Source organism: Rhinichthys klamathensis, unplaced genomic scaffold, assembly GCF_029890125.1.
Source record: "Rhinichthys klamathensis goyatoka isolate OS25496 unplaced genomic scaffold, OSU_Roscu_1.1 h1tg000150l_1, whole genome shotgun sequence".
NCBI lineage: Eukaryota > Metazoa > Chordata > Actinopteri > Cypriniformes > Leuciscidae > Rhinichthys > Rhinichthys klamathensis.
In genome coordinates, this window is record NW_026606685.1 from 390,508 (window position 1) to 417,317 (window position 26,810).

Consider the following 26,810-nt stretch of genomic DNA (forward strand, 5'->3'; position numbering starts at 1 on the left):
ATCAACAGGCTCCGTTTGGCAACCATAATCAAAATACCACTGTATTCTCCTTTCATAAAGTGTACCACAGTAGTTTTAGACTCTGACTCAGTCACTGCACTCCTAACAACACAAACATCCACACTGACCATCTGTCACACAGCTGTAACAGTTGTTATTGCAATTCATTGTTGCAATGCCCAGGCATCATACTACACTCCCTTCTGTGTCAGGCGACTCTTACGTCACGGCTCGGTGGGAAATGTAGTTCGGCGCTTATCGACTGACAACCGCAGACACGACCAGAAAACTACAACTCCCATAATCCACCAAGGCCGTAGTACCGTGATCCGCGCGTGGAGACCATGGCGTTCCTGTGCAGTATGTGACGGGGTAACGGGAAATATAACTCCGACAGCGGGTTATTGTCACATAATTCTGAGGAAAGGATTGGATTTGAATAAAGGATACAATGGGCTCTCGTATCAAGTAAGCGTCAATGTCTCTCTCCCCTTTTGTGTGACATACAGTGTTGTTATAAATGCGAGTTCTGACCTCCCTAAAAGGCCTGTTTAGACTTGTTGCGACAGAGAGATACTTTGCTTTGCGGATTTGGGTGTTTGTTTAGTTATTTGTATAATAAATGCAGCAATTAATTATGTTTTCATGTATTATATTACCTGGAGGGCTGTGCATTTTTGCAGTAACTTACTGGAGACACATGAAGTCCATGAGACTGATTGTTTACATGTCCTGCAGGGATGAATTACTGTTCATTTTGTTATGTTAATAAGAAATAATTTTCACAGCTTGATAAAAGAAATGCAAATCTATGTAAAATAAACCAGACACATGTATTTCAATGGAGGTTCTGGAGTCTATTACATTGTTTCCAGCTCAGTGACGCTTACTTGCTTTGGTAATTCAATGCATTGAATGAATAAGACATGAATGAGCTGTCTGTGGTAACAGTGTTTTTCAGGGTTTAAAATTGGCCCACGATAAGATGTTTTGGAAACACCATGAAGGACAGAACAAAGTCAGATATAAACATATTTTCGCTCACTAAAAAGCTTCTCTTGTACACATGGAAAAGACAGTCATTCAGTTTGTGAAGTTTGTTGATCTTTCTCTTCATAGTTGATAGTAGAGGTATAAGATATCCTAAATTAAACAATCATTTCCAGAACATATTTAGGTTATATATATTGAAGTTGTTGAAAATATTCAGTATCCTTATGCATTCGTGTCTAGTATATTTAATTCACACTCTGACCACCATCTTATTTTTAATTATTCCATAACATGGTTTCTGCAATACTTGTAAAATATTTGCAAACATTAAAGAAACGGCGCTAAGGCTGTTAGTGTTTTATTTTTTGGTGATCTAGGTTTATTGACTTTTAGGAACTTCATTTTCATTTCTGCTGAAAAGATTATTTTGTGGTTTCTGTTATGGTAGTCACTAGTCAGATAAGATCCTCTTTTCACTACTGTAGACAAGCCTAATTTCTGTAATGTGGTGAATGTGACCATATTAATCTAACGTCAGATCATGGTCCCACACGTCTTTAGTTTTAGCTATACTACGACAAGAGCAATTTAGTTAGGCTATTTTTTTGCTTTGAATTTGTTGGCTGACTTTATATAGGTCAAAGTGCTCATATAAATTAATGTTAAAACCTGTTCTCAAAACTACAAGTAAGATGTTTTTGCTATGTTGCAGACAGTGTGTATCTTTGTGGGCAAGATATTCAGTAATGTGGTCAGCTATGTTGTTGTTACATCTCAAGTCAGTGGAACCGTACTTTTTGGGTTCAAATGGGGGAATTTGTTGTAATATCTCAAGGGCAGCTTTTTGAATGCAAAATTTTACCGTACTGTTGATTTTCTTTTAAAAGCCTTAGTTAGTCTTCACATTCCTTAGAGTAAATCCATATTTGACCTCTGACCCTTCCTGTGCTATTTATGTTTCAGGGAGAGCCCCGGCTCAACCTTTGAGGTGTACATGGAGGTGGTGCATTCTGGGACGGCTGGCTCTGGTGAGTCCTCGCACACTGTTTCAGAAATGTGATATACTTCTAATAATATTCATGTCGCCCACACATACTGTACTTCCTCAGCATGATCTGTTGTATTTCTTTTTAAATAGAATTCTCAGTATCAAGGAAGGAAGAGCAATATAAGAAAAATTGGTTTGATATATGATACATCTACAAGATTAGCCTGGCTGTTAGCCTGGAGTGACTTAAATTTGTAGTGGTTCAATGAGTGAATCTAAAAAACAAATATTAAAGTGAACTTGGCCTAAGTGTGTAACTCGCGTCATTTCCTGGTTTGTGATCAGGAATGCAGTCAAAGGCCTGCTGAGTGATTTAGTGCATTGGGAGTGTGTGGGTTCAAGCACTTAAATGAACAAAAGATCGTGGTGTGTGTTATCAGTCAACCAGGAAACCTGTTTACAAGGAAACAGGCTGCTATGGTGAGCACTTCTGAGGAAGAACTGGCCACTACAGTTAAAGTGCCCCTGTTATGCTATTTTACAGGCTCCAAATTTATTTACAACAGGTTTACATGCATCAAAGGTCAAAAAAGAGTTTCATTTTCTCATAATATACATTGCACATCACTACATTTCAATGATTCTCAAACGACTCGATCAGTCTCAGAATCTAGAATCTCAGAATCTGTCTCTCTAAATCCCTCCTTTCCGCGAACCTACTCTGCTCTGATTGGCCAGATGGCCCAGTCTGTTGTGATTGGTCTACCGCGTACAGCGCGTGTTAGAAGCTAAACTCCGATTACCGTAACTGAACTTCAGTTCCGTCCGTAGGCTTCTAAAGCTCAGTGATTGTACACACTGTAAATACAGTAACGCCGATGAAACCTTGGAAGAACTAGTTATTCAACCTGAACCTCCATCGCAAGGACGACTCGAGCAGGGCGTTTCTGAAACACTACTCATTTTGAGGTACATTATGAGATGTTGCAAACTGTAATTCCTCCCCATCAGCATTAACAAGAGTATGTCCATCAACAAACAGATGTGTATGTTTCTAATTTATTGCTGTGCACATGTGGGAACTGAATCAATAACGGTGCATATGTTCGCCCAGCACTAGGTTAATGACTGATGTAACAAACGTTTGTAAAACAAATCTTGCTCCATCCTTTATCTTTACTCAAAGTAGTGAGAACGACAGAAAATCTGCATTAATAGACCGTTTTAGGTAATAGTGGCCCACAACTGATTAGCAAAAGTATTTCAGCAGGACAGTAATAACGTGAGTTCGCTGGAAATTTACACAATATAAAACACAAAACTACGTTTTTTGAACACCCGGTAGAAAATGTATACATCAATAACTTCATACTTACAGGTTGTGATTCTGAGAAGCAAGCTGGTCCAAATAAACTGGGTACTGAGTGACCCATATTTCAAGAGCAAGCGTTTTGCGAATCCCGCGTTGAACTCTGAGATTTGAGAAGCAGTCGTCAGTAAAAGGACGTGTTTGAGGGCTGGTCAAGTTGTTCGCATGCGGACAACATAGATGAGCATTATGCAAATGTCTTATCTAGTGACATAGAACCGTAACGCAGTAGGATTCGAATTACAAACGACTCGTATGGCCGGGTGGTTCAGAGTCCATTCTTTCTTTTGGGAGACAATAACTTTATTTATCGTGCACTTTCGACTTTACAACTTTGCAGAACGTTTACAGTCACAAACAGCTTTATTATACACTGCATGAAAGGTAATAGGCTAGATTTGAAAAACCATAATAGGGGCACTTTAATGAGTTTGATGTCATTAAATATTTGAAAGAGATTGAGACAAGAGTTGTTTGAGACATTTAGTAGCAAGTAAACAAATATATACTATGTACGTTTGGGGCCAGTAAGATTTAAATTTTTTTTTTTTTGGAAGAAGTCTCTTATGCTCACAAAGGTTGCATTTATTTGATTAAAAAATACAGTAATATTTTGAAATATTAGTGCAATTTAAATGACCTGTTTTCTATTTTGACGTAATTTAAAACATAATTTATTCCTGTGATGAATTTTCAGCATCATTACTCCAGTCTTCAGTGTCACATGATCCTTCAGAAATCATTCTAATATGCTGATTTGCTGCTCAAGGAACATTTCGTAATATTATCAATGTTAAAATGAGTTCAAAATGAGTGCCGCTTAATATTTTTATGGAATAGAATAGGAATTTCAAAAGAACATGATTTATTTGAAATAGGAATCTTTTGTAACATCATTTATATCTTTAATGTCAAATTGATCTAATACATCCTTGGTGAATAAATGTGTTCATTTCTTTCAAAAAAGATCATCTTACTGACCCCAAACTTTTGAATGGTAGTGTGTGTAAAATCAAAGTCCCTTTAAGGCAAGTCATTTTACTCTGTAGCCATCTTTTATATTTGAAATCACCAATGATATCTAACTGTCTCATAAATTTAGTTTGTAAATGCTCAAGTTATGACATTTTTTTAGCAATGTCTCAGAACACTGACTGTTTCTAAAGCAACCGGAGCTTCTAACTGCAGCTGCAGTGCCAATTGGCTCTTTTATTAAGAAGGCGGGGCTAATTCCGCTATATTGCGCGTTGCACTTTCTCTCATTCATAGTAATATGAGTGCACCATCTTTTTATATCTAAAGTCTTTGGTAATATGTACATGAGCGTTTGAGAACTTCCCCAATGCAGACCTCTAGGCGACTGTTGCTTAGTGACCGTATGGTTTGATGAGGGCAGCAGGAGCAAAGCATCTTGGGTGTTTTCTCCTGAGACAAGCCCTCCCATGATGCACACATCCACACAGTCACATATTCATCTAAAATCAGTAAACCCTTTCAGATCAGCCCAGAAGTGTTGTGTCAGACTCAGTATCTCAACCCTTATTTATATTTGACTGTGAAACTTAAGATAACCTAAATATGTCACTATGCAGGGTTTGTTTCATCATAGTCTGACAATAACATGTACGGTGCTCAAAGATGCAGTTTGGCTGAAAGTATGTATCTGGATGTAATCAAAATCATAAATTTTCATGTTCCTGGTCTTATTGTGTATGGTTCATCGTTTTTACATATTAAACCAAAGAAAATAAATCATTGTGTTTTGAATTCTGGCAACATGTTGAGACCATGCTTATATAGAAAACAGCCGTTTTTATCTGTGCATTTGTTTATATATTGTTAATAATATGATTTGTGTGTTCTTCTCAGGACCAGAGGTGCGAAGGAGTTTCCCCGACACATACGCTGACCAGGTTTGCGCTTCATTATTTGCTCTCTCTCTCTCTGGGGATGTTGGGGTGGGGATCTCATAATTGCTGTTCACCTCAGTGATAATGCAATGAGCACCTGTTCTGGCAGATGGAGTTTAAACCACTAGAGATTGGGTGTAATTCTCTGAGAGGGTCCATGGTACCAAACACCGTCTTTATGCAGTTTTACCAAACTTGCTTAGGATTCAGACTCAGGCTAACAAAGAGGAAATGAAAGAAAAGATGCGTTTGCTGGATCCAAAATCTGCTTACTCCACATATAGTGAATGACACACTATATAAGGGGACTTAGCAAGCAAATACATATATGCTGATGTAAATACTGTGTGCCTGAGAGTGCTCCGTGTCTTTTAATATCTTAACTCTTTTATCTGTAATGAGCAGTTTTTTGTACCTGGATAAGATCACTTTTGTATAAATCTATAATAAAGACATCAATAACATCCACTATAGTTGACAAACATGTTACCTTCAGGTGATAACTTTTATTTGGTCATTTGAATTAAATCTTAACAATAGCGTTACCAACAAATTAATAGCAAAAAATTATTTGTTCATAATTAGAATAGTTATTTTCTAATTATAAATAATTGTATTAATTAATTTATAATTGTACATAACCGAATCAAATGTTTGGGGTCAGAAAGATTTCTTAATGTGTTTTTAAAAGAAATCTCTTCTGTTCACCCAGGCTGCATTTATTTAATCAAAAATACAGTAAAAACAGTAATATTGTGAAATATTATTACAATTTTGAATAACTGTTTTCTATGTTAATATATATTTTTAATGTAATTTATTCCTGTGATACAAAGCTGAATTTTCAGCATCATTACTCCAGTCTTTAGTGTCACATGATCCTTCAGAAATCATTCTAACATGCTGATTTACTGCTCAAGAAACATTTCTTCTTCTTCTTCTTCTTCTTCTTCTTCTTCTTCTTCTTCTTCTTCTTCTTCTTCTTCTTCTTCTTCTTCTTCTTCTTCTTCTTCTTCTTCTTCTTCTTCTTCTTCTTCTTCTTCTTCTTCTTCTTCTTCTTCTTCTTCTTCTTCTTCTTCTTCTTCTTCTTCTTCTTCTTCTTCTTCTTCTTCTTCTTCTTCTTCTTCTTCTTCTTCTTCTTCTTCTTCTTCTTCTTCTTCATGATGCTGAAAACTGTTTAGTTGAGTTCAGCTTAAAGCTGCAGTCCGGCGTTTTTCCTCTTTGTCGCCATCTCTGTTCGAAATCTGCAATTGCAGTCATTCGCGGAATTATCAACTTTACGTGAGTTGTACTTCCACACCGCACAGCGCGGATGAACACAATGTTTGAGGAGAGTGTGTGTGTGGCTGTCAGTCACCGCGCCGGTGTGGATACTGGCGTTCAGAATCACAGATTATTCTTTTTGGAAGTATGACCAACATAATAATTTTCACCGGAAAATGTCATCTGAACAAGTAAGTAACATCCACTTTTGTTCTGGTTCTGACATTGTAGTAAATCGCGCTGATTAAATCTAACAATCGCTTATAAGTTATATCACGCAAAACCGTGCAAATTATACTTTGTTCTCAAATTGTTAATGTTAACAACGTCAGCATTGCGTGACTACATGTAATGTCCATCCGATATTATCCTTGTTTTCGCATGGGCCGGTTGCAGTCTTTTTTCTGTAGCCACTCCGAAGTCCGAACGAAGTCTTTTGCATTTTACAGCGGGTGAACCTCTAGTTGTCACTGGTGATTGTCGTTTGAACCTTTCTGGATCCGCCTAGCCTGGTTAACACCAGACCATTCTCAGTTGTAACTGAGTTATGGTCTGGCAAAGCGTCAGAGACAAATCATTTCCAGAGGGGCGTCCCCAACGGACGTCGCGGATAGACCTAAACCCAATCAGAGCGATGAAGGAGATGACGTATGCAGAGCGGCCGAGTGTTGTTCTTTGCTCGGTTTTTAACAAAAAGAAAACGTTCAAATCGCTTAAAGGTGAACTAAGTAACTTTTTTACCTTAACCGAACAGCTTTGGAGTCATTGTAATGTTTATATTACTGATTTCGTGTTGAATGGTGGTCGTCTCGCACCCCCCTGGTGCCTGTGAGCCGCAAAACCACCCTTGCAACTTTGGGCCGGTGGGTTCTGATTGGTGCCTCGATTTCGACGGATTGGAAATGGCCTTGAATGAGCTCTTTACCAGCCTAACTTTCAGAGCAAATCTAAATTTGCCAGAAGTTGTCTGGGTTTTCCCAGGCTAGGATCCGCCATCAAATTGATAAGTTTAATTATATCAAGTGCTGTGAGAAAAGGCTATAAATCTCCACCTCCAGCATCCTCACACGCAATATAGCTTATACTAGCCAAGACTCCTTCTTTATGTGTACAGATGTGACGTAATGATGCAAAGACATGCTCGAATCTCCCGCGGAAATCCACCAGTACCACTGGAGTTAAAAACATTATTACAAGCTTACCGTTTTGAATCGAGCTAAGGCAAGCAGATAGTTTTGAACACTGGCTGGTTATGTATTTCCTCAAATATGTATTTTGGATAATTTTTAACCCAAAAAAAGCTACGGACTGCAGCTTTAATATTTTAGTGGAAACAGTGATGGTTTTCTTTTTTCACGATTTTTGAAGAATAGAAAGAACAGCATTTATTTGAAATGTATATATTTTGTAATCTTATAAATGTGCGTCCTTGCCGAATAAAAATATATAAATATTACTTTCTTTTAAAAATTCTTACTGCCCCAGTCTTTTAACGGTAGTATATATATACACTACTTCCTACTTTAAGAAATATTATAGTTTATAAAATTTTTAAAAATCAACTGATGATGACTTGTAAAAATAGTGAAATAAAGATTGGAGGAATCAAGGAATCTATAATGTATTAAATAGGGAATGGGAAGCGATATCTGACACAGCAACTGCTTTGAAACGTTAATGATGCATTGTCATGACGATATCACCTACTAAAGCTGGTGTGTGCGTATAACTGGAACTGAAGTGTGTACCAGTTGTTTGCAATTTCACAGCACATGCAGCTTTACTCACCCTGATTGTTGGGTCCGGTGGTCCCAGAGGACGATCTGGGTCTCAGAAACCAGCGGTGAAGCTCTGTAATCTGGGCCGTGTCCCCTCCCTTGCTATTGTTCCAGGGATAATCCCTAACTCCTGACACAGATGAGGGCAGGAAAACACACACACACACACACACACACACACACACACACACACACACACACACACACACACACACACACACAAGCTCAAGTCCATATGGAGGGGCACCAGAGCGACCGCTCACACACAAGGGTTTGGATACTATGGTAGTCCCACACACAGTGTCATCTTTACATTTGGGCCTTTTGTGTGAATGTAATAATATATTGCGAAATATTATTTCAATTTAAAACAACTGTTTTTGATTTTACTATATTTCAAAATGTGATTTATTCCTGTAACGCAAAGCTGAATTTACTTCAGTGTCACACGATCTTTCAGAAATCATTCTAATATGCTGATTTGATGCTCAAGAAACATTTCCTAATTATCAATGTTGAAAACTGGAGTAATATTTTTTTGGGAGACTGTGATGCACTACCATTCAAAAGTTTTGAGTAAGTAATATTTAAAGAAATTAATATGACAGTAAAGACATTTACAATGTTACAAAAAATTTCCATTTCAAATAAAGGTTGTTCTTTCGATTCTCATTGATAATAATTCACAGCAAAATCAGCATATAAAAAAGGATCCTGTGACACTGAAGACTACAGTAATGATTCTGAAAATACAGCTTTACCACCAGAGGAATAAAGTACATTTTAAAATATATTCAAATAGAAAACAGTAATTTTAAATTGTAAGAATATTTCACAATATTATTGTTTTTACTTTATTTTTAATCAAATAAAAGCAGCATTGGTGACCATAAGAGACTTAAAAATATATAAAAACATAAACGAGTTTTTAATTACTCAACTTGTGACTGGTAGTGTATGAGTTATTTTTTTCTCTCAATCTGTTTTCAGGAAACGCTACAGACTATCCCAAAGTTTTGTTTCCCCTTCAATATGGACAGGTAATGTTACATGCAAGCTTTAATATGTTTAGTTATTGAGGAACCTCATTTTTACACTGTATTCTGAAGGGCCTCCAGCATCACTGTCTTTTACTAATTCCAGATTCTCTAAATCCTTCTTTATACGTTTTGACTCTAATTTTGTCTTTGACCCTGTCTTGTCTTTCAGTATGTCAGTGGGCCACGTGGGGCAGAACTTCACCTTTGTTCTAACGGATATCGAGAGTAAACAGCGCTTTGGTTTCTGTCGCCTCTCATCGGGAGCTCACAGCTGTCACTGCATCCTCAGGTACAAATTGTTGGTTTTGAGAGTACAAGTTTACATTTTCATTTAAAAGAAACAATTTTGGTCATCCACCTCCTGCAGATCAAGTTGATCTAATTGTAGTCTATCTGTCTCTGTTCAGCTACCTGCCCTGGTTTGAGGTGTTTTACAAGCTGTTGAATATCCTGGCAGACTATTCAACCAAAGGACAGGTCAGTGGTGCACGTATGACAATATATGTCATATATCATATGTCACTGGGTCTTTTATGCACAAATTTACACATTTAATTAGCCATGTAAATGAGGATTTCTCACTGATTTCCTACTTTACATTAAGGCCTTAATTACAATTCCCTTGAAAAACTGTAACCCTGACCCTAAATTATAGGTTTAAATCACAGGAATAAATTACATTTAAATTATTATTAAATATTATATTTGAAAATATTTTAAATTGTAATAATAGTTCACAATATTACTGTTTTAAATGCATTTTTGATTAAATAAATGCAGCCTTGTGAGCATAAGAGACATACATTTTTACATTAAAAAAAATCTTACCAACCTCAAACTTTTGAATGGTAGTGCAAATCATTTATGAGGATATTTTCAGCTGTTTGACCCCAGAAGTGTAGCAAAAGTGTAAAAAGTTTTTTTTTAAATCTGTGTGTATTTGTGTTACAGGACAGTCAATGGAGAGAATTGTTAGAGTCTCTACATGTGTTAAGCATCCCTGTTCCTGGAGTGCCTGTGCATTTGAGTGTGGTAATATACAGTAGAGGTCTTCTCTGGTCCCTCGATCTGAATCAGCCCAAATCACTTCTTACCAAACTTGAAGTGCATAAATACTTAAAAAAAAAAAAAAAAAGCCAAAAGCTGATATAATTAGAGTGTTTGGAAATTTACCCATAGAAGTGTTTATTGACAGAGAAGGAAGAAAGATAATATTGTCATATAATTATTTAATATCTATTTGTTTAAAATAAAAATACTTGAAAACCTGAAACGAATAGTGGAAAGCTGGCATATTTTAATAAAATAATTCGGGTATTCTCAGGTCCATTTGGTAAAAGCACATTTATCTTAAATTACCCGAGACCTGAAGCTACTAATATCAGACCCGATCCGTGTCCAAGGCACTCGTCAAAGTTTTGGACCCGAAACCTCAGGTTTTCAGATCCAAGTGGCCCCGTGAAGACCTCTAATATACAGAAATACACATGCTTTCATCCGACAAGATGTTCATATTACATTCATCTCTTGTATAAATCTAATTGCATTTCTAATTCGATTTTACTTTTCTCTTTCCCTCTCTAGCATTTGTTTTTCACAGTGCCTGATCCTAGGGAATTACCCAGTATACCTGAAAATGTAAGTCTGTCTTTACCTTGACCAAGTTATCTTAACCCTATTAGTCCCTAAATAACCCTATTAGGGGCGGCAGTGGCTCAGTGGTTCATGTTGGTTGTCTACAAACCGGAAGGTTGGTGGTTCAATCCTCGGTTCCACCTGACCAAGTGTCGAGGTGTCCATGAGCAAGACACCTAACCCCAGCTGCTCCCGACGAGCTGGATGGCGCCTTGCATGGCTGCCGTCGCCCGTCGGTGTATGAATGAGTGAGTGAATGGGTGAATGTGAGGCAAATTGTAAAGCGCTTTGGTGGCCATTGTGTCTGTGAAAGCGCTGTATAAATGCAGTCCATTTACCATTTTTACCATTTAGTCACAATGGTGACTAATTACAATTTGGAACAGACTTTTTACAAATATTAAAGGATGTCTGAGAATACACGTTTAAAATGATAAAGTTTGTCTGAAAATAAAATTATCTGACGTCTTCTAACTAGTTGTCATTAAGCCATATAACACATTGAAACTCATGCAAAATGTTTTAACTGGTCAGATTTGTCTTTTTCTTTATTTGCAGAGAAATCTGACCGAGTATTTCGTAGCAGTGGATGTGAATAACATGCTGCATCTGTACGCTAGCATGCTGTACGAAAGACGAATCCTTATTAGCTGCAGCAAGCTGAGTACTGTGAGCAACATCTCTACCACCATCTCTCTCTAGCATTGGTCGCTTCTTTATGCATTTTAGGGGCATTAATAAACCCCCCCCTCTCTCTTTCTCTCTCAGTTAACCGCATGTGTTCATGGTGCAGCAGCCATGTTATATCCCATGTTCTGGCAGCATGTTTACATTCCAGTCCTGCCACAGCATTTAATAGACTACTGCTGGTGAGTACACTCACATTTATTCATGTATACTTATGAAGGGCCTCCCATTTCTATTGTTTTTAAATTAAGCTGCTTAGTACTTCACCTCAATTTTTATATATCAATAAGGGCATTATTTGGCTCAGTTATTAACTTTTATCTCCATGAGACTTTCCTCACAAGATGTAGAAGGTTTTAATATATTTTAAGGTTTTATTAAATATATTTATATATTTTAAGACGAAAATATTTTAACAATTACATACAATACATTAACGGTAAGATAGTCGGTAAGATAGGAAGTCACTTATGCTCACCAAGGCTGCATTTATTTGATCAAAAACACAGTAAAAACTGAAATATTGTGAAATATGATTACAATTTAATACGTAATTTATTCCTGTGATGCAAAGCTGAATTTTTAGCATCAATACTCCAGTCTTTAGTGTCACATGATCCCTCTATGTCGATTTGCTGCTCAAGAAGCATTTCTTTTATTATTAATGTTGAGAAGAGTTGTGCTTCTTAATATTTTTGTGGAAACCTTGATACCTTTTTAATTTTTTTTGGATTAATAGACAGTTCAGAAGAACAGCATTTATTTAAAATAGAAATATTTTGTAATAATGTAAAAAATTTTTTTTTTCAATATGTTTGTATATAATCATATATTTAATACATTTTAAAAGGCATAAAGTATACTGATGTGTGGTGTTTTTTTCTTTGTTAGCGCTCCAATGCCATACCTCATCGGCGTGCACTCCAGTCTCATGGAGGTATATTTGACCTCATTTGACCTTATTTTACCATAACTGCATATTCATATTTCTCCATGTTGTGGTTATTGGTTTAGGCATAGCTAAATTCTAGGCTGTATTTAGAAAGTTTTGTGTGTATCTGTGTTTGTTGTCGTAACAGAAGGTGCGAGGTATGGCTTTAGATGATGTGGTACTTCTCAATGTAGACACAAACACTCTTGAAACGCCGTTTGATGACCTGCAAAACCTTCCTAATGATGTGGTAAGTAAATAAGCATAAGCACAACCTGCTCAGATCTCCACAAAAGTTGTAAGTGTGTAATTTGATATGACGGGAAGGGATGATCTGATATATATACATATAGGTACTTTACTATAATGTTTCATTTGTTACATTAGTTAACTACCGGTACATGAACTAACAAAGACCAATACTTCTACAGCATTTATTAATCTTAGTTAATGTTAATTTCTACAACATTTACCAATAATTTTTTTTAAATGATTGAGAATAGTTTTTTTTGGTTGCATGCAAACCTATTGTAAAAGACCTCTAAAGCAAAATTAGGAACCTTTAAAATAGCATAACAGGAGCCGAATGTATTGTAACACAGGTCACTGTATCAGCTCACATCAGGCACATACTGTGCAGTAATTAGCAAACTTTTTTTAGAGAAATAAAAACAGGTAGCACCACAACAATTATGTGCACTCGCACAAATGCTCCCAAATATTTTTGAGGTCGCACAGACTAAATTGCGGGAGCATATTCGACCAAAATGGTCGCAATTTCAAGCCTTGCATAATAGGGGCACTTAAAAAACTGCTGTAAAAATATATTGCTCATTGTTTGTTTCATAGTTGCGTTTAACAACAAATGAGACCATATTGTAAAGTGTTAACGAAATATATTTATAATGATGATATAAGTGATATACGTGTGTGTGTGTTGTAGGTGTCTTCGTTAAAGAACCGCCTAAGGAAAGTTTCCTCAACGACAGGAGACGGGGTGGCCAGGGCGTTTCTGAAGGCGCAGGCAGCTCTGTTCGGTAGTTACAGGAACGCGCTACACATTGAACCGGTGAGAGAGATCATTAGTAGTATTGATGTGCTTATGATGTGCTGAGTGAAGTTCAGAAATGGTTATAAATGTTGGCTCTGAGCATTTGAGGTATGAGGTATTTGTGCAGTTGAATGTGCAAGAATATTCAGGCTAGCTGTGAGACATTGTCCTCTAGTGGACAGTACATGTAGCTCTCTGAATATAAATGCTGCTCAGGTATAAAGCGGCATGTTTTTCCTTCCCATGTGTCCATATGTTCAGGAGGAGCCAATCACGTTCAGTGAGGAAACGTTCATCACACACAGATCCAGCACAATGAGACAGTTTCTCCAGAACGCTATCCAACTACAGTTCTTTAAACAGGTATTACATGCGTTTACCTATACGAGAGCATGCAATAGACATTTATTGTTTTCATATAAAGCTAATTATGAATATTGCTCAATTTATTCTATAAGCTTATACGTTTATCTTTTGTATTATAAAACAACAGTTGATTTGGTTTTTAGTTCTAAAATGACTAAAACTGAAATAAAATTGAATTAAAGCTATATTAGAAATATAAAAAAACCAAACCAAATAAAAATGGCAAAGGCTCATACAAAATTGCGAATACTTGCACCACAATTTAAATAAAAACAAAATACAAAAAATTGCTATAATTGTATGTAAATAATACTGAAATACCACTGTCATACTTCTCATACTCATGCTTTACATGTTCTGTATAAATAGCAATTTTAGAATCAAACACAGAGCATTTGTCAACTTTAGCTAACTTTCAGAGAATTTTGTCCCCAAAGTATAGCTGAGTTATATTGTAAGCACTTGATTAATGCATCATGATTATTAGCAGTGTTGAGGAAAGTTACTATTAAAAAGTAATGCATTTTAGTAAATTGCTATTTATGGTAAATGTAAAGGCCCTTTCACACCAAAAGTGAAATTAATAAGCCTCAGGCTGAAGGAAATGCAAATTCACATCTGTACAGTAGGTCAAACAAACCTTGCTGCCATTCTGGATTGCACAAGAATAGGATGCAGGAGAAGAAAGTTCAACACTCTTACTTTAGCAATAAAAACAACTAATTAAACACAAATGTGATGTTCAGCTAAAGTCATGTTTGCCTATTGGTATGTTTGAATTGGATCATCGAAGGTCAGCAACAAAGACATTGTTGTTTTTATAAAGTGAGACTAAATACATAAAGTATACTTGTGTAATTTAATGGTGCTATATGTAACTTTTCTTCTAAAATGAATCCTTTTTTTATTGTCTGTGTGTGAAGGGGTTGTAATCACAATTTACAATGATCCACTTGTCGGGTTTTGCTATTACCTCTGAAGGCCAGTATTCCTATTTCTATGTGAAGTCTCCGGGTCGGATTTTCTGCGAAAGCCATCGGATGTGACGTGCATGCGCGCTCCTGAGGCTCTCTCCTTTTTATATACAGTCTATGCGACGGCACTGCAGCTAACGACATGGAGTCTGATAACACCAAAAAACGACCTGCCTCCAGCACAACACACACTCCAACACAAACTCCACATAAATATAAAAAACAAAACGTATGTATGTAATGTATCTGCTGAAGCTTGTCAGGCCAAACGTGAATCGGATCGACTTAGGACGAAAACACGGATCAACATCGGCAGAGCGTTTGAATTACGGAGAGACCTCCGCTATTTTTATTGTGATAAATTACAAGTTTTCAGATATGCTGAAATAATTAATGGTAAACTGTAATGAAATAGCAAGTTAAACTACAACATACATGAGATATGAAATTAATACAAAAGACTGTTCCAGGATAACAAAAAGTAGGTGCTTTAGGATGTAACTTTTATTTTATGTACTAGATATACTGTCAATCATCCCACTACTATCATATTGTTTATAATACACATTTCCAGACACAGTACAGTAATGTTACTTCCTACGATTTTACTGTTACACTGAAATTGTTCAGTCTAGTTCACTAACCGTTTTCGTTATCATATTATACATTCATCTATGTTGACATTGCTGATTGTGAAAGATACACGAATAGTTAGTGAAATGCCTTATGCTAGATAACACCACATGTCGGCTAAATGCTGTCAATGTAACGTTATCATGGTACGAGCATGGAGCATTAGTTCAACGTCAAGCTGATAAAAGTAGCCTATTATTGTAACGTTGCAGTGGGAGTTTACATGAGTTTCCAGCATGTTGTGTGATGCTTTCTCCGGTGTGTTGAAAGTCTCAGTGTGGCCGGTACCATGAGTGCTCGCTCTTGTGTTCGAGCACGCGCAAGAGCACGAGCGATCTTGTAAAAATTGGTTGGAATCCGAAACATCACCGATAGAGGCCGCTAAAAAATACATATAGCACCTTTAACATATTTAATTATTGCAGGTTTGCGTAATATTCCAAGTTTGCATTTACTGTTTTTCTTCATTTTGAGAAATGCTGAATCTGTTTTTGTGCAATTGAGTAAATGCTTGCTCACACAGCACATACAAAGCCTTGGCACTTACTCACTATTTCTCTCAACATGGGGACTGGAGAGCACTCAGTACATAAATGGGAAAACAAAGTAACTAGTGTTACTTGATTGAAAAAGTAACTCATATTTTGTTTTAAATTTAAAGCAATGCGGTACCTTACTAGTTACTTGTAAAAGTAACCTGATTATGTAACTCACGTTACTTGTAATGTGTTCCAACACTGATTATTAGTCATAACATGTTATTAGTCATAATCAGTTCAAGCTATTTGTGAGTTCTTTCTTCACTTGTTTTAAATGGATAAAAAAAATGTTTGTTTGTTTTTTATAAAGTGTCATATTTGTTCTTCTCTCAGTGCGAGACGCCTACATAGAGATCATTGCTTTATTTTGTGTGTGTGTGTGTGTTTGCAGTTTATAGACGGCCGTCTGGAGCTATTGAACTCTGGTGAAGGGTTCAGCGATCAGTTTGAGGAGGAGATCAACATTGGAGAGTATGCTGGTAAGAGACTCCCACTTTGTCTGTATGGTCACTGTACAGCTAATAAATTAATGTAATTCTATGTTACTGTTTTTATATTTGCTTGTCTCTGTGTCTGTTCAAAATTTCGGTTACAGGCAGTGATAAGACATATCAGTGGCTTTTCACAGTGAAGGTGAAATTTCTTGCTTTTTGTTTGTGTGTGTGCTGAAGAGGTTGAACTGTACTTATTCTAATATTTCTTTTGGAGTGAGTGTGAATATTTGCTCATATCTGATGATGTCTTTTTTCATCTTTCGCTTACAGAAGGGCAGTGGGGCCATCTTAAACACGGTGAAGACAAAGGCAAATCCTGCAATGAAGACAGTTTACAAATTTGTATGTATCCATGTGTAAATATTTGCTACTTCTTTCTCAGCTGTCTCTGTGTGGGGGGATTATCGTTTTCTCCATGAGAGGGGTTTCTCTATGATTTTCTCTATATTTTTATTATACTCTTTTATATAAGATATAAATAATTTCATAATTTTTCTTTCTTTTAATTATGAGAGATTTCTCTGTGCTTTCTGTGTGTAAGAGATCTTCTGATGTTTCCTCTACAGGCCAAAGACCATGCCAAGATGGGCATCAAAGAAGTCAAGAGTAGACTCAAACAAAAGGTGTTCAAACATTCACCCTCACACACAAAAACACAATTATTCATTGTTTTTGCATAAACAAATGTGCATGCATTGTCATTCAAACTCGTTCACTTCCAGGAGCTTGCAGAGAATGGCTACTCAGAAGAGCCTGGCTCCACCAACTTACCCTCCACACACAGCAAAGACTCCCTCACCTGGGACCAGAGACGTCCAATCACAGTTCATTTTGGACAGGTGGGTGTGGGGAATTATTTAAGTTATTTCAGTTAACATGGACATAGTAATTAGGATTCAGTCCATTTAGTCTGTGTTGAATTGTTCATTTTTAGAAAGTGTGTAAGATAAACCATATTTTCATAGATAAAAGTGTGCATGTTTGTATGTTTGGAGCAGACTGATCAGGCACGGCCCCCGCGGCCACAACGCCCCCCTCCCCCCCATCCCTCCAAACTGCAGCGCAGCACACAACCAGTGAGTACATGCCGCTGACCTCTGACCTGTCACCCTGAGCTCAAATATTCCCCTCTGACCTGGCGTCTGCACTGGAGTTTGTTATATTTGGGTTCTGCTGGACACTGTTTGTGTGCATGCGTGTGTATTCACATGTCTGTGTGATCTAACTTCAGTTCCTATTCCACAGATTAATGCTCGCTCACACACATGAGTGAGTTTATCATGTGTGTTTGCACTTACTTTCCCACCGCACAAACTTTTTTTCTCTGGTTTCAATCTCTTCTCAGGGTTTGACACTTACTTTTTTCTTTTCTTTTCTGCTTTAAACTGTATTTATTTAAAGGGTCACTGAAGTGCCTTGAAACGCTCAGCGTTATTCAATGTGTTGATGTAATTTCCATTGAAGCAGAAAGACAGGGCGGGACATAGAGCAGCTCCTCCCCTTTTTAAAAATGGCCAATAGTGTTTTGTTTATATCATAGCTCAGCCTGAGCCGTTGAGCTCAGCAAAGCCGAATTTGACAGCTTATGAAAGCCACAGTAGATTCCACTTTAAGATTTAATATGAAACTTTTACTAAAGAAAAACTGAACAATCATGCTGAGGATGTGTAGTTTGAAAAGTGTGTAATTTATGTTGGTGTATGGCACAAAAGTTATCTCTACTACTCGTCAGTGCTGTTTCTAATGCCGTGTGTGTCTAACCATTTCTCCTCCTAATCTCCTCAATTAAAATATAGCATTCTGTGTAGAATTCATATGGGTCCGATAGATTTTCTGGTCTGCGGCGACTAGAGCATGTGATCCGCTCTGTGCTACCGTGTCTCCGGACCGGAGGAGACTGTGTGCGTGCGACGGTGGTTTGCGAGACACTAACGTGAAACCAGACTTCATTCGCCCCAATGAAATGCATGTATACACTGTCTGAATCGTTCACTATCTCCTATATAGTGCACTGTGCCATTCTCTATATAAAAAATAGTAAATCTGTGAACGAGTGATTGATTTAAGCCACAGCTTCAACGTCTATTTATAATGTAGGGGGCGGGACGCTTTAGATTCTAGAGAGCATTTGATTGGACAGAAAATCTGATGAGAAGCTGAAGTGCAGAGTGATGTCATCAAAATCATTGATCCATATTGGCGGAAGTGAGAGGCTGTAGGTTTTGAAAGCTTATATCCCAAATGTGAATTTTGTCATTGTTTTGGAGCACAGATAGACAACCTTAAGGCTAACATATTCATACTAAAAGCCCAAAAACTTTGATTTCATGGGGACTTTAATAATTATGTATATTCTAAGCATTTAATTAATGTAAAGATAAAGTTTATTTTGTAATGAAATGCCAATAATAACCAGAATTTTTTTTAAGGACTTTTAATCAAAATACACCGGGACTCTTATTTTGAAATGTCTTTACTGCTTCCAGCTGCTCAATCAAACATGAGGCAGCTAAAATATGCACTCTTACAACCATCTAAAACATTACAATACAAACACCATAAAGTAAACATTCTCATAATTCATAAGCAATCGTTTGAAATAAATACATTGAGTGCAAACTGCTCTGAAACCACGAGCCTCTAGAATGCGCAACAGGGCCACGTTATGACTTTGAACGTGCAGCGCTCACAAATAAATAATCGCCAATAATCACATTAAGCCATATTGCTATTCATGTTTTCCATCCTCAAATTTAAGACCTCCTAAAATGACAATTAGGACTTTTAAAATATATAAGAATTGTTTTTTTTACTTTAAATTTGACACAACCCATGGGGATCTACTGTTTATTCGCACGTATACTTCTAAATACATTTTACAGTTCGCACACATCTTTTAGTCACAAATGCAAGTGAAATGCTCACACCGTCGAGCCCTGATTCTGGATCTTGAGAGCTAGAAAAAGTGTATTTAAAAAGCTTTTCAGCTCATTTTTGTCTCAGAATCAGTTTTACTTTTGCTATCAGTATAGAAGAAACTGTGAGCCGAATGAATGTGGAAACCTCTACCAATTTGGGATGGTTTAAAAGGCGCTTTACTCAGGCTTCCACTCTTTAGGTCTTGGATACCGCAATTTTGTTTACATTTGACAGGATTTTGACCTCTGACCTGACGGGAGCAGTTAACCTCTGACCTAACAGTGATTTAACAAGTCCTGAACTTTTTTAGACATTAGAATGCTGTTTAAAACGTGTATTTGCGTGTGTTTGCAGGCTCGACCTCCTCGTCCTCTGGTGGCAAAGAGACCACGCAGTAACATTGGGGTAGAGGGAAGCCCTGAACAGTAAGACTTAAATGCTTAACCCTTCTCACATATACTTTTGCAAAACATAAACAAATAGACAATGGTCTTTTTGCTTCTGTTGGTTTTTATTGCACGGCTATATGGAATATTTTGCTCCACAACCATGGCATTGAGTGGTCAGATTTTTTTTGTTTAATGATCTCTAAACTGTATATTTGTCTGTTCAGAAGAACAATGAACTGGTAGGAAACACAAAGAGCTGGATGAAAGAGAACTTAAAATAGAAGACATGCTATATTGTAGCAATGCTTAGGAAAAAGTAACTTGAGTTGCAGATTGATAATAATATATAAATGTAATATTGTAACATTATGTTGTTGTTTGGCCAATTGTTTTTATTTGTAATGAACTATTTAGCAGAAGCTTTAAGCCAGTCTTTAATTCAAAATAAGGGGAAAAAAAATCCCCTCTTTTTTTATTTGACTAGTATCCATGTAATAAGTGGGATAATGTACAGCCAGCTGATCATTATGCTAAAATAAACTTATTTGGTTTAATACAAGATGCCTCTGCTTTGCATCTGGGTCCTGATTTCCTTTCATTTTGCAATAGTGGGTAGAAGTGTTATTTTAGTATAATTTATATACTATTATAATTTTGTTTACATTTTTTGATTTAGCTTGTACTTTTACTTTTACATTTTCAGTTTTCCTTTTAATTTTAATGTTTACTAATTTGATGTACTTTTGTCACTTTCGTTATTTAAAAAAAAAAATATATATATATATTTTTATGTTTTGGTTTTATTTTAACATGTTCAATTCAAAGTTTTTTACTTAAAATTTACATTTTATTTCAATTGACAAATATGTTTTTTAATATTTTTAGTTAGCGATAACACTGGTGGCTGGCAGGCTGTACATTATCCCTCAAATACAAATTAGCACAGCAAAAATGTTGTGGTCTTGATTGTGTGATTGCATGTCTCACTTGCTCTTTCCTTCTCTCTCTCACTCTTGTGTTCTCTTTCACACTGGGATGGTTGTTTGTGATCTGTGTATTTGTGTGTGGTTACACCTGATACTTGGCTTTCTGTCTCTGCCAATTTGTGTTCATGCTTTCTTTTTTGTTGTTGCTGCTGTGCATCTCTGTATGCGTGCGTGTTGACGCTGTAGTTATGTGCGTCCAACTCGTCACTATACAGTGTTTCTGTGTGAGGACTCTTCGGGTGACGAGCTGTCTCAGGATGACGACTCCATTGCTGCTATTCCTGAACACTTCGTGCTTTCTGCTCCTTTTGAATGGTCTCTGTTCAAGTGGTTTTCATTCTTGATTTCTCTAATGTCTATAAGTCTTAATGTGAATATTTGATGGCCTTTTTACCTACTGTGCCCCCAAAAAGTATTTGGACACACTAAAATATGTTTGGATGTCATTGCATTAGATTAGAAAATATCAAACCATGTTGTTGAAGCATTAGATATACTGATACTGTTCAAAACACATTCAAGTTGTCAAATTTAATGGTACATGTAGAAGCAATTTGTAAGTATGAATTGTATCAACTACACACAGGGGTACCTCAGGGTTTGGTGCTTGGCCCCATCCTTTTCTCCAGTGTTCTACCCAGGATAAGGTGGTGTGTTTGGTCTCCAATGATAAAGTTTTTGAAATATTTTTGATAGTCAAACTTTGTGTTTGGAGACCAGCTCTGTTTTGCAGACCATATTATGACGACCTCTCAGTCATGCAGATTTCTCCATACAGCAACAGAAAGATCAAACCTTTCGGATCTGAGCATGCCACATAGCTCCTTGTCCAAACTCTTGTTATCTTTTGACTTGTTTAGACTATTGAAGTGCTCTTCTAGCCAGCCTTAATGCATATGTTATTAAAGGTCTGCAAGTAATCCAAAATAGGGCAGAGTATTTGGTCTTCAATCAGGCCCTGAGAGCATGTTAGCCTATTGTGAGAGCCTGTTGTTATCTAATGCAATGACCACTATACCTTTAAGTGTGTTTTAATTGTCCAAATAGTTTTTGGGGCCACTGCTCACCATGATATTTAGTAACTCTGCGGCCTGCTAAATGTCTTTTAATGCTGGCTTAAATCAGTGTTATTGCATGGCTAGATTTAAAAAAAATTATGCCTGTGGAATGCAACAGCTTATTTACGTAAAGTGATTTTGATTATTACTGTATGTTGACCGTCTGCCCATTTCAACAGCTTTTCATCTAACATGAAAATTACAATGTGTGTCTGTACTTGTTTGTGCATGTGTTGTGTGTTGCGTGTGCTTGTTTGTGTTCTGTGGCGTGGATGTTGTGCACATATGTTTTTGTTTGCGTATGTGACTTAGGCCCCAGCCATACAGGTCTCTAAAAGAGGCGGAGCTTGTGGAAGAAGGTGAGGAGATTGGGGAGCGCTTCCAAGGTAACACTGCTCCGTCCAGCCCTGTGCTACACAAGTTCTCTGACCTGAGCCTGTTGCAGGATGCCTTCCGTAGTCAGCAGGGGGAACCAGAATGTACAGAAACTACAAATAACACAAAACCATCTCTCAGCACACACACTACAATCAGTTCTGCACGGAGTTTGGAGGAGCTTCGGGCAGACCCACAACATGCCAACTTCAACTACCAGGTTAGCCTATGTAAGCACTGAAAAGTTTTGGGAGTGACAGCCACAATTTAATGCATGAGAGAATCACCTAAATCACTGTTTCCCAACCTTGTTCCTGGAAGCAATACAACTTTTTGTATTTAAACACACCTGATTCAACTCATCAGCTTGTTAGTAGGCTTCAAGACCTGAAATGGATGTGTCAGATAAGGGAGACATCCAAAATGTGTACTGTTGTTGTGTCTCCAGGATCAGGTTTGATAAACACTGTCCTAAATTATTGTTCCTCTTGCACAGAATACAGAAGACACTCCCCAAATCACAATAATTGATGATGAGAACCATAGCAATGCATTGTCATCTCACGGCGGTAAACGAGAAGCATTTAACAAACATTTGCTGGTCACTACTTGATTGTTTTAGGATTGGATTGCAGTTTTCACTCCTGTAAACACTCTAAACCGTGAAACACTCCAAAGCAACCATATTTATCTGTGTGCATGGTCTCTATCTATCTAAAAACTTGTTCTAATTGTTTTTTCTCCAGCGGATGGATCTTAGTTCTGGCGAGCGCACACGCACTCTCCCAGGTCTTAAAACCACCAATCCGTACAACAAGCTCTGGAGCCAACTGGAGGACCCATCTACGTTGCTTGGCCGAGAGTCACTATCCTGGGAGAGACCTCTCTCCGTGCCACCCTTGGAACCCCCTGAGGCACGCCCACCCAGCAGAGACAGTTCAAATCCCAGTGGAGAGAAGACCGAGGGGGCTTGTATCACAATCCCTCGTCCCCAAGGTCGGAAAACACCCGAACCGGGTGCAGTGCTGGCACCAGCTGTGACCCTGCTGCGCGGGGTCAAGCAGGTCTGCGAGAAGGAGGGAGGGGGGTCCACTGGAGGGCAGGAGTTTCGGCAAGCGCTGAACATGTCTCCCCACTCCCAAGCCCAAACTCAGGCAGACTTGTTGAAGCCAAACGAGGAACAGGGACTGGATTTGCTCAGCTTGTTGGACCCTCTATGCGGAACAATGAAGAACGAGGCTGCCCCATCCCTCTCTAAACCCCCTATACCTCCTCGACCCAACCCCCCAAACCTGCCCGCGTTCCCCCCTCCAGTGTCACTGAACCCCTTCACCCAACAGTCCCAGTACCCGCCACAAAGGCACTATAGTCCTGTTGCCCCAGGTAACCCTTTCACCCCAGCCTACATGCCTTCCCCAGGTGCCAACTACTTCCCCACCTCTGCTCGCCCGTTCTCAGTATATGGTCAGGCGTCTGCTGTGGTTGTGACCCCAACAGGAGGGGCGTGGTCAACTGGGCGCGTTCCTCCATCCTCCAGCAGTAGTGGCTCTCTCTCAAGCCTCTTAGACTCGCCTGCTCCGGCTACTCTTGCCCAGCCTGCGCAAGTCTCCACAGACCCGTTTAGTGACCTTCTTACCATGGCAACCACACCAACAGTAATGGCCACGCCCCCCCCAAAAAAGGTGGAGGACTTACGGAGAAGGTGGGAAACTTTCGACTAGCTCTGCCCACATATTTCCTCTACTGCTGCTACCAACCAGTGAAGGACTGCAAATTTAGAGCCAGTGGGTATTTAAGACTGCGCCTCCTAGTGGCCTGAAAGCACTGTTGACATTTTCCTCCAGAGTGTGTTGTGCTTTTTTCGCGCCTAGCTCACTCACTTAGCCTTATGCACACTGATGCTAATGCTGTATTTCCCATAACAACTGGATAAACCGTGTTGCTCCAATAGCACCAATTTTAACACTGAAAAACATATTAGCAGAATAACACTGTATTTTCTGTAGCTAGCAGTGTAGTTCCCATAGGGATCAGACTACAATATTAAAGATACCATTACCATACAATAATGACCCACATCCTAACATTAGCGATTATACTGACATTGCTTTTATGGCAGTAAACTGCATCCTGTTAACAGTCAGTGCTGTTTTAATAAAAAGCTTAATTTTTAACCATACACATATATTGATTTAAATCATCATACCCTAACATCCACATTCTTGTTCATACGTATACAAACAATTGTTAAATTGACATTTCTAACACACTTGAATACAAATATTGTGTATCCCTAGTAAATTGTATACTACACATTCCACTCTACCTACTACATGACACAAGAGCATATGACATTCTGCACCCTAAAATACACATTGCATACTACATGTTGTGGCTGCGGTACCTGCTGTGTACTTCATATTTGCACTACATTACATACGTTATACTACAGTGCATACTGCACTACATGTTGTGCCCTAGTACAAGCTATATACTACTCGCTGCATAGAGCTCAGAACGGGTCAGAATTAACAGCCCTGCAGAACACAACACTGCCCCTAGAGGTCAGTTATTTTAGAGGTCAAAAATGCAGGATGCATTTGATGCATTAGCTCTTGACCCAAAAAGTGTCATTAAATAAGGTAAACTGATCAAGAGTGCGTTTTTTCATTTTATTAGATTAAATATGTGGGAAACCCCTTACTGGTACAGGCTTTACCTCTTCCGCTTGCCTGCGTGTCAGTCCAAAAGTGTTAAAATGGGTCTCCTGGAACTGGGTTCTGTTCAGTTTCAAAATAGTTTAGTTTAGATGCTAATTGTCCACTTGCTTTGATTTGATGTCGAAGTTTGAAATCTTCTTTTATTCTGAGCATCATATAATAGACTTATAGCTTTCATAAAGCGACCAATCAGACCTTTCTTTTTAGCACTACCCGTTCCATCTAATCTGCTACTGCCATGCACTCTGCATTATGGGTATTTATTCGAATGGATCTGTTTTGCGCTTTTTAAACATACATACTGCTATAAAGTGTGTTAAAATGAATCCTAACTCTAAAAGCTGTTTTTCTTGTCATAGACTGTGCCTGTTTATTGGGTTTAGTTTAGCACGATACACAATCTGTTTTGGAGGAGCATTGTTTCATGCCATTTTTTGCTATATTTTTGTCTGAGACTTGCAAGTAGGAGAACACTGTTTGTGCAGATCTTGACATGGAAAAGAATTGTGTACAACCAAATGCTCAAATCCAAAAGAAACCTGTTATTTTGTCCATGTCAGGGAACATCAGGGAGTGAATTGGTGTCTCTTCTTCTCTGGTTTTATTGTTGTATTTAAATATATGAAATAATGTTATTTGTGTTATTAAAGTGTTCTTGAACATCTGTATCCACCCTGTAGAGCTGTTAAAAAAAATCACATTTTCTGTTAGTTGATCCGTTTGGACCACCTTTTCATTTGGGCCTTAAAGAGTGAGTTTAAGTTGGTCCTTGCAAGTGTGTGTGTGTGTGTGTGTGTGTGTGTGTGTGTGTGGAAGTTCAGAGCTGTTTTGCTGAGGTTTGTTGTGTATACCTAGTCTTACAGCATGGGTTGTTCAGACATTTTGGTTCAAATATTGACTTTGTTATAAGATGATTTCCACATGTTCACTTGGGCTGTTAGGTTGATATATGATTGGTACTGCAAACACTGTCCTTAGTAAATCATTCATACGGAAAGTTTTAAAGAAAATGTTTAGCAGAAATGGATGCTAAAACACAATTGGAACTTTTTACGAGTCACCCTTAAAGAATACACTGACTGTAATGTTTGATAAATGCAAAACTTTACATTATTTACATCAAAATGTGTGTTCGCATATCAAGTGCTAATTTAAAATGGCAAAAATAGACTTAAAGTTGAAATATCTAAAAAAAAAAAACAGTACCTTTACAATTTTGGCTGAAGCAGATACAGTATTTTTGTTATTTTTTCTTCAACTGTCAGATGAGCTGAATCTGTGATATACACAGTGGTTTAAAAGGCAATATTTAACTGGCAAGTCATTAAAGTGTGTTAAGTGTTAAATGTTGTACTGGGTAAAGTGTTGCACATCACTGTACAACAGACAAAGAGGCACGTCCCTGAATGTGACCATGTATTCTGAGAGCGAAAAAAATGTCAAATACAAAACTGGTTTTGAAAGTATGACTTAGCATGGATTTAACAACCATTATACGACCTATAGTATTTTGACAGGATCCTTTGATGTTTGGATATGGCGGCTCTCAGCAAGATGGAATTATCAAAATGCATTTCTGATGTGTAAAATACAATTTTCTCTTGGAATGTATCCTAATGTGAACTCATATCCTGTTTATCATTTTGCACTTTTTTTAATTTTTATTTGGATGTTATTTTTGGTGTTTGCCATAATTAAAAAGCACAGTATTC

General features: G+C 37.7%; 1 protein-coding gene across 4 annotated transcripts; it reads left to right on the plus strand.

Annotated features, from left to right (window-relative positions):
• The first annotated feature begins 306 nt into the window (after positions 1-306).
• dennd1a (DENN/MADD domain containing 1A) lies at positions 307-26,448 on the plus strand. Of its 4 annotated transcripts, XM_056258259.1 has the most exons (24): positions 307-468; positions 1,957-2,021; positions 5,220-5,263; positions 9,292-9,341; positions 9,511-9,630; positions 9,749-9,818; positions 10,293-10,373; positions 10,926-10,979; positions 11,535-11,645; positions 11,745-11,845; positions 12,555-12,600; positions 12,743-12,844; positions 13,538-13,663; positions 13,907-14,008; positions 16,549-16,636; positions 16,753-16,790; positions 16,922-16,993; positions 17,218-17,274; positions 17,374-17,490; positions 17,650-17,727; positions 19,925-19,995; positions 21,132-21,260; positions 22,316-22,598; positions 23,125-26,448. In XM_056258259.1, the coding sequence occupies exons 1-24, from the start codon at positions 452-454 to the stop codon at positions 24,097-24,099; spliced, it is 2,997 nt and encodes a 998-aa protein (XP_056114234.1). In that variant the 5' UTR covers positions 307-451; the 3' UTR covers positions 24,100-26,448. The 4 variants fall into 4 exon arrangements, with proteins under 4 accessions (XP_056114234.1, XP_056114236.1, XP_056114235.1 ...); XM_056258261.1 differs by lacking the exon at positions 21,132-21,260; XM_056258260.1 differs by lacking the exon at positions 17,650-17,727.
• The last annotated feature ends 362 nt before the right edge of the window (positions 26,449-26,810 follow it).

Excerpts from the sequence above, each read along its gene's own strand:
- dennd1a (XM_056258259.1), top strand. Across the intron at positions 10,374-10,925 it reads TGCCTGTGCATTTGAGTGTG|CATTTGTTTTTCACAGTGCC; the intron begins GTAATATACAGT and ends TTCCCTCTCTAG. Across the intron at positions 17,491-17,649 it reads TCACAGTTCATTTTGGACAG|ACTGATCAGGCACGGCCCCC; the intron begins GTGGGTGTGGGG and ends TGTTTGGAGCAG.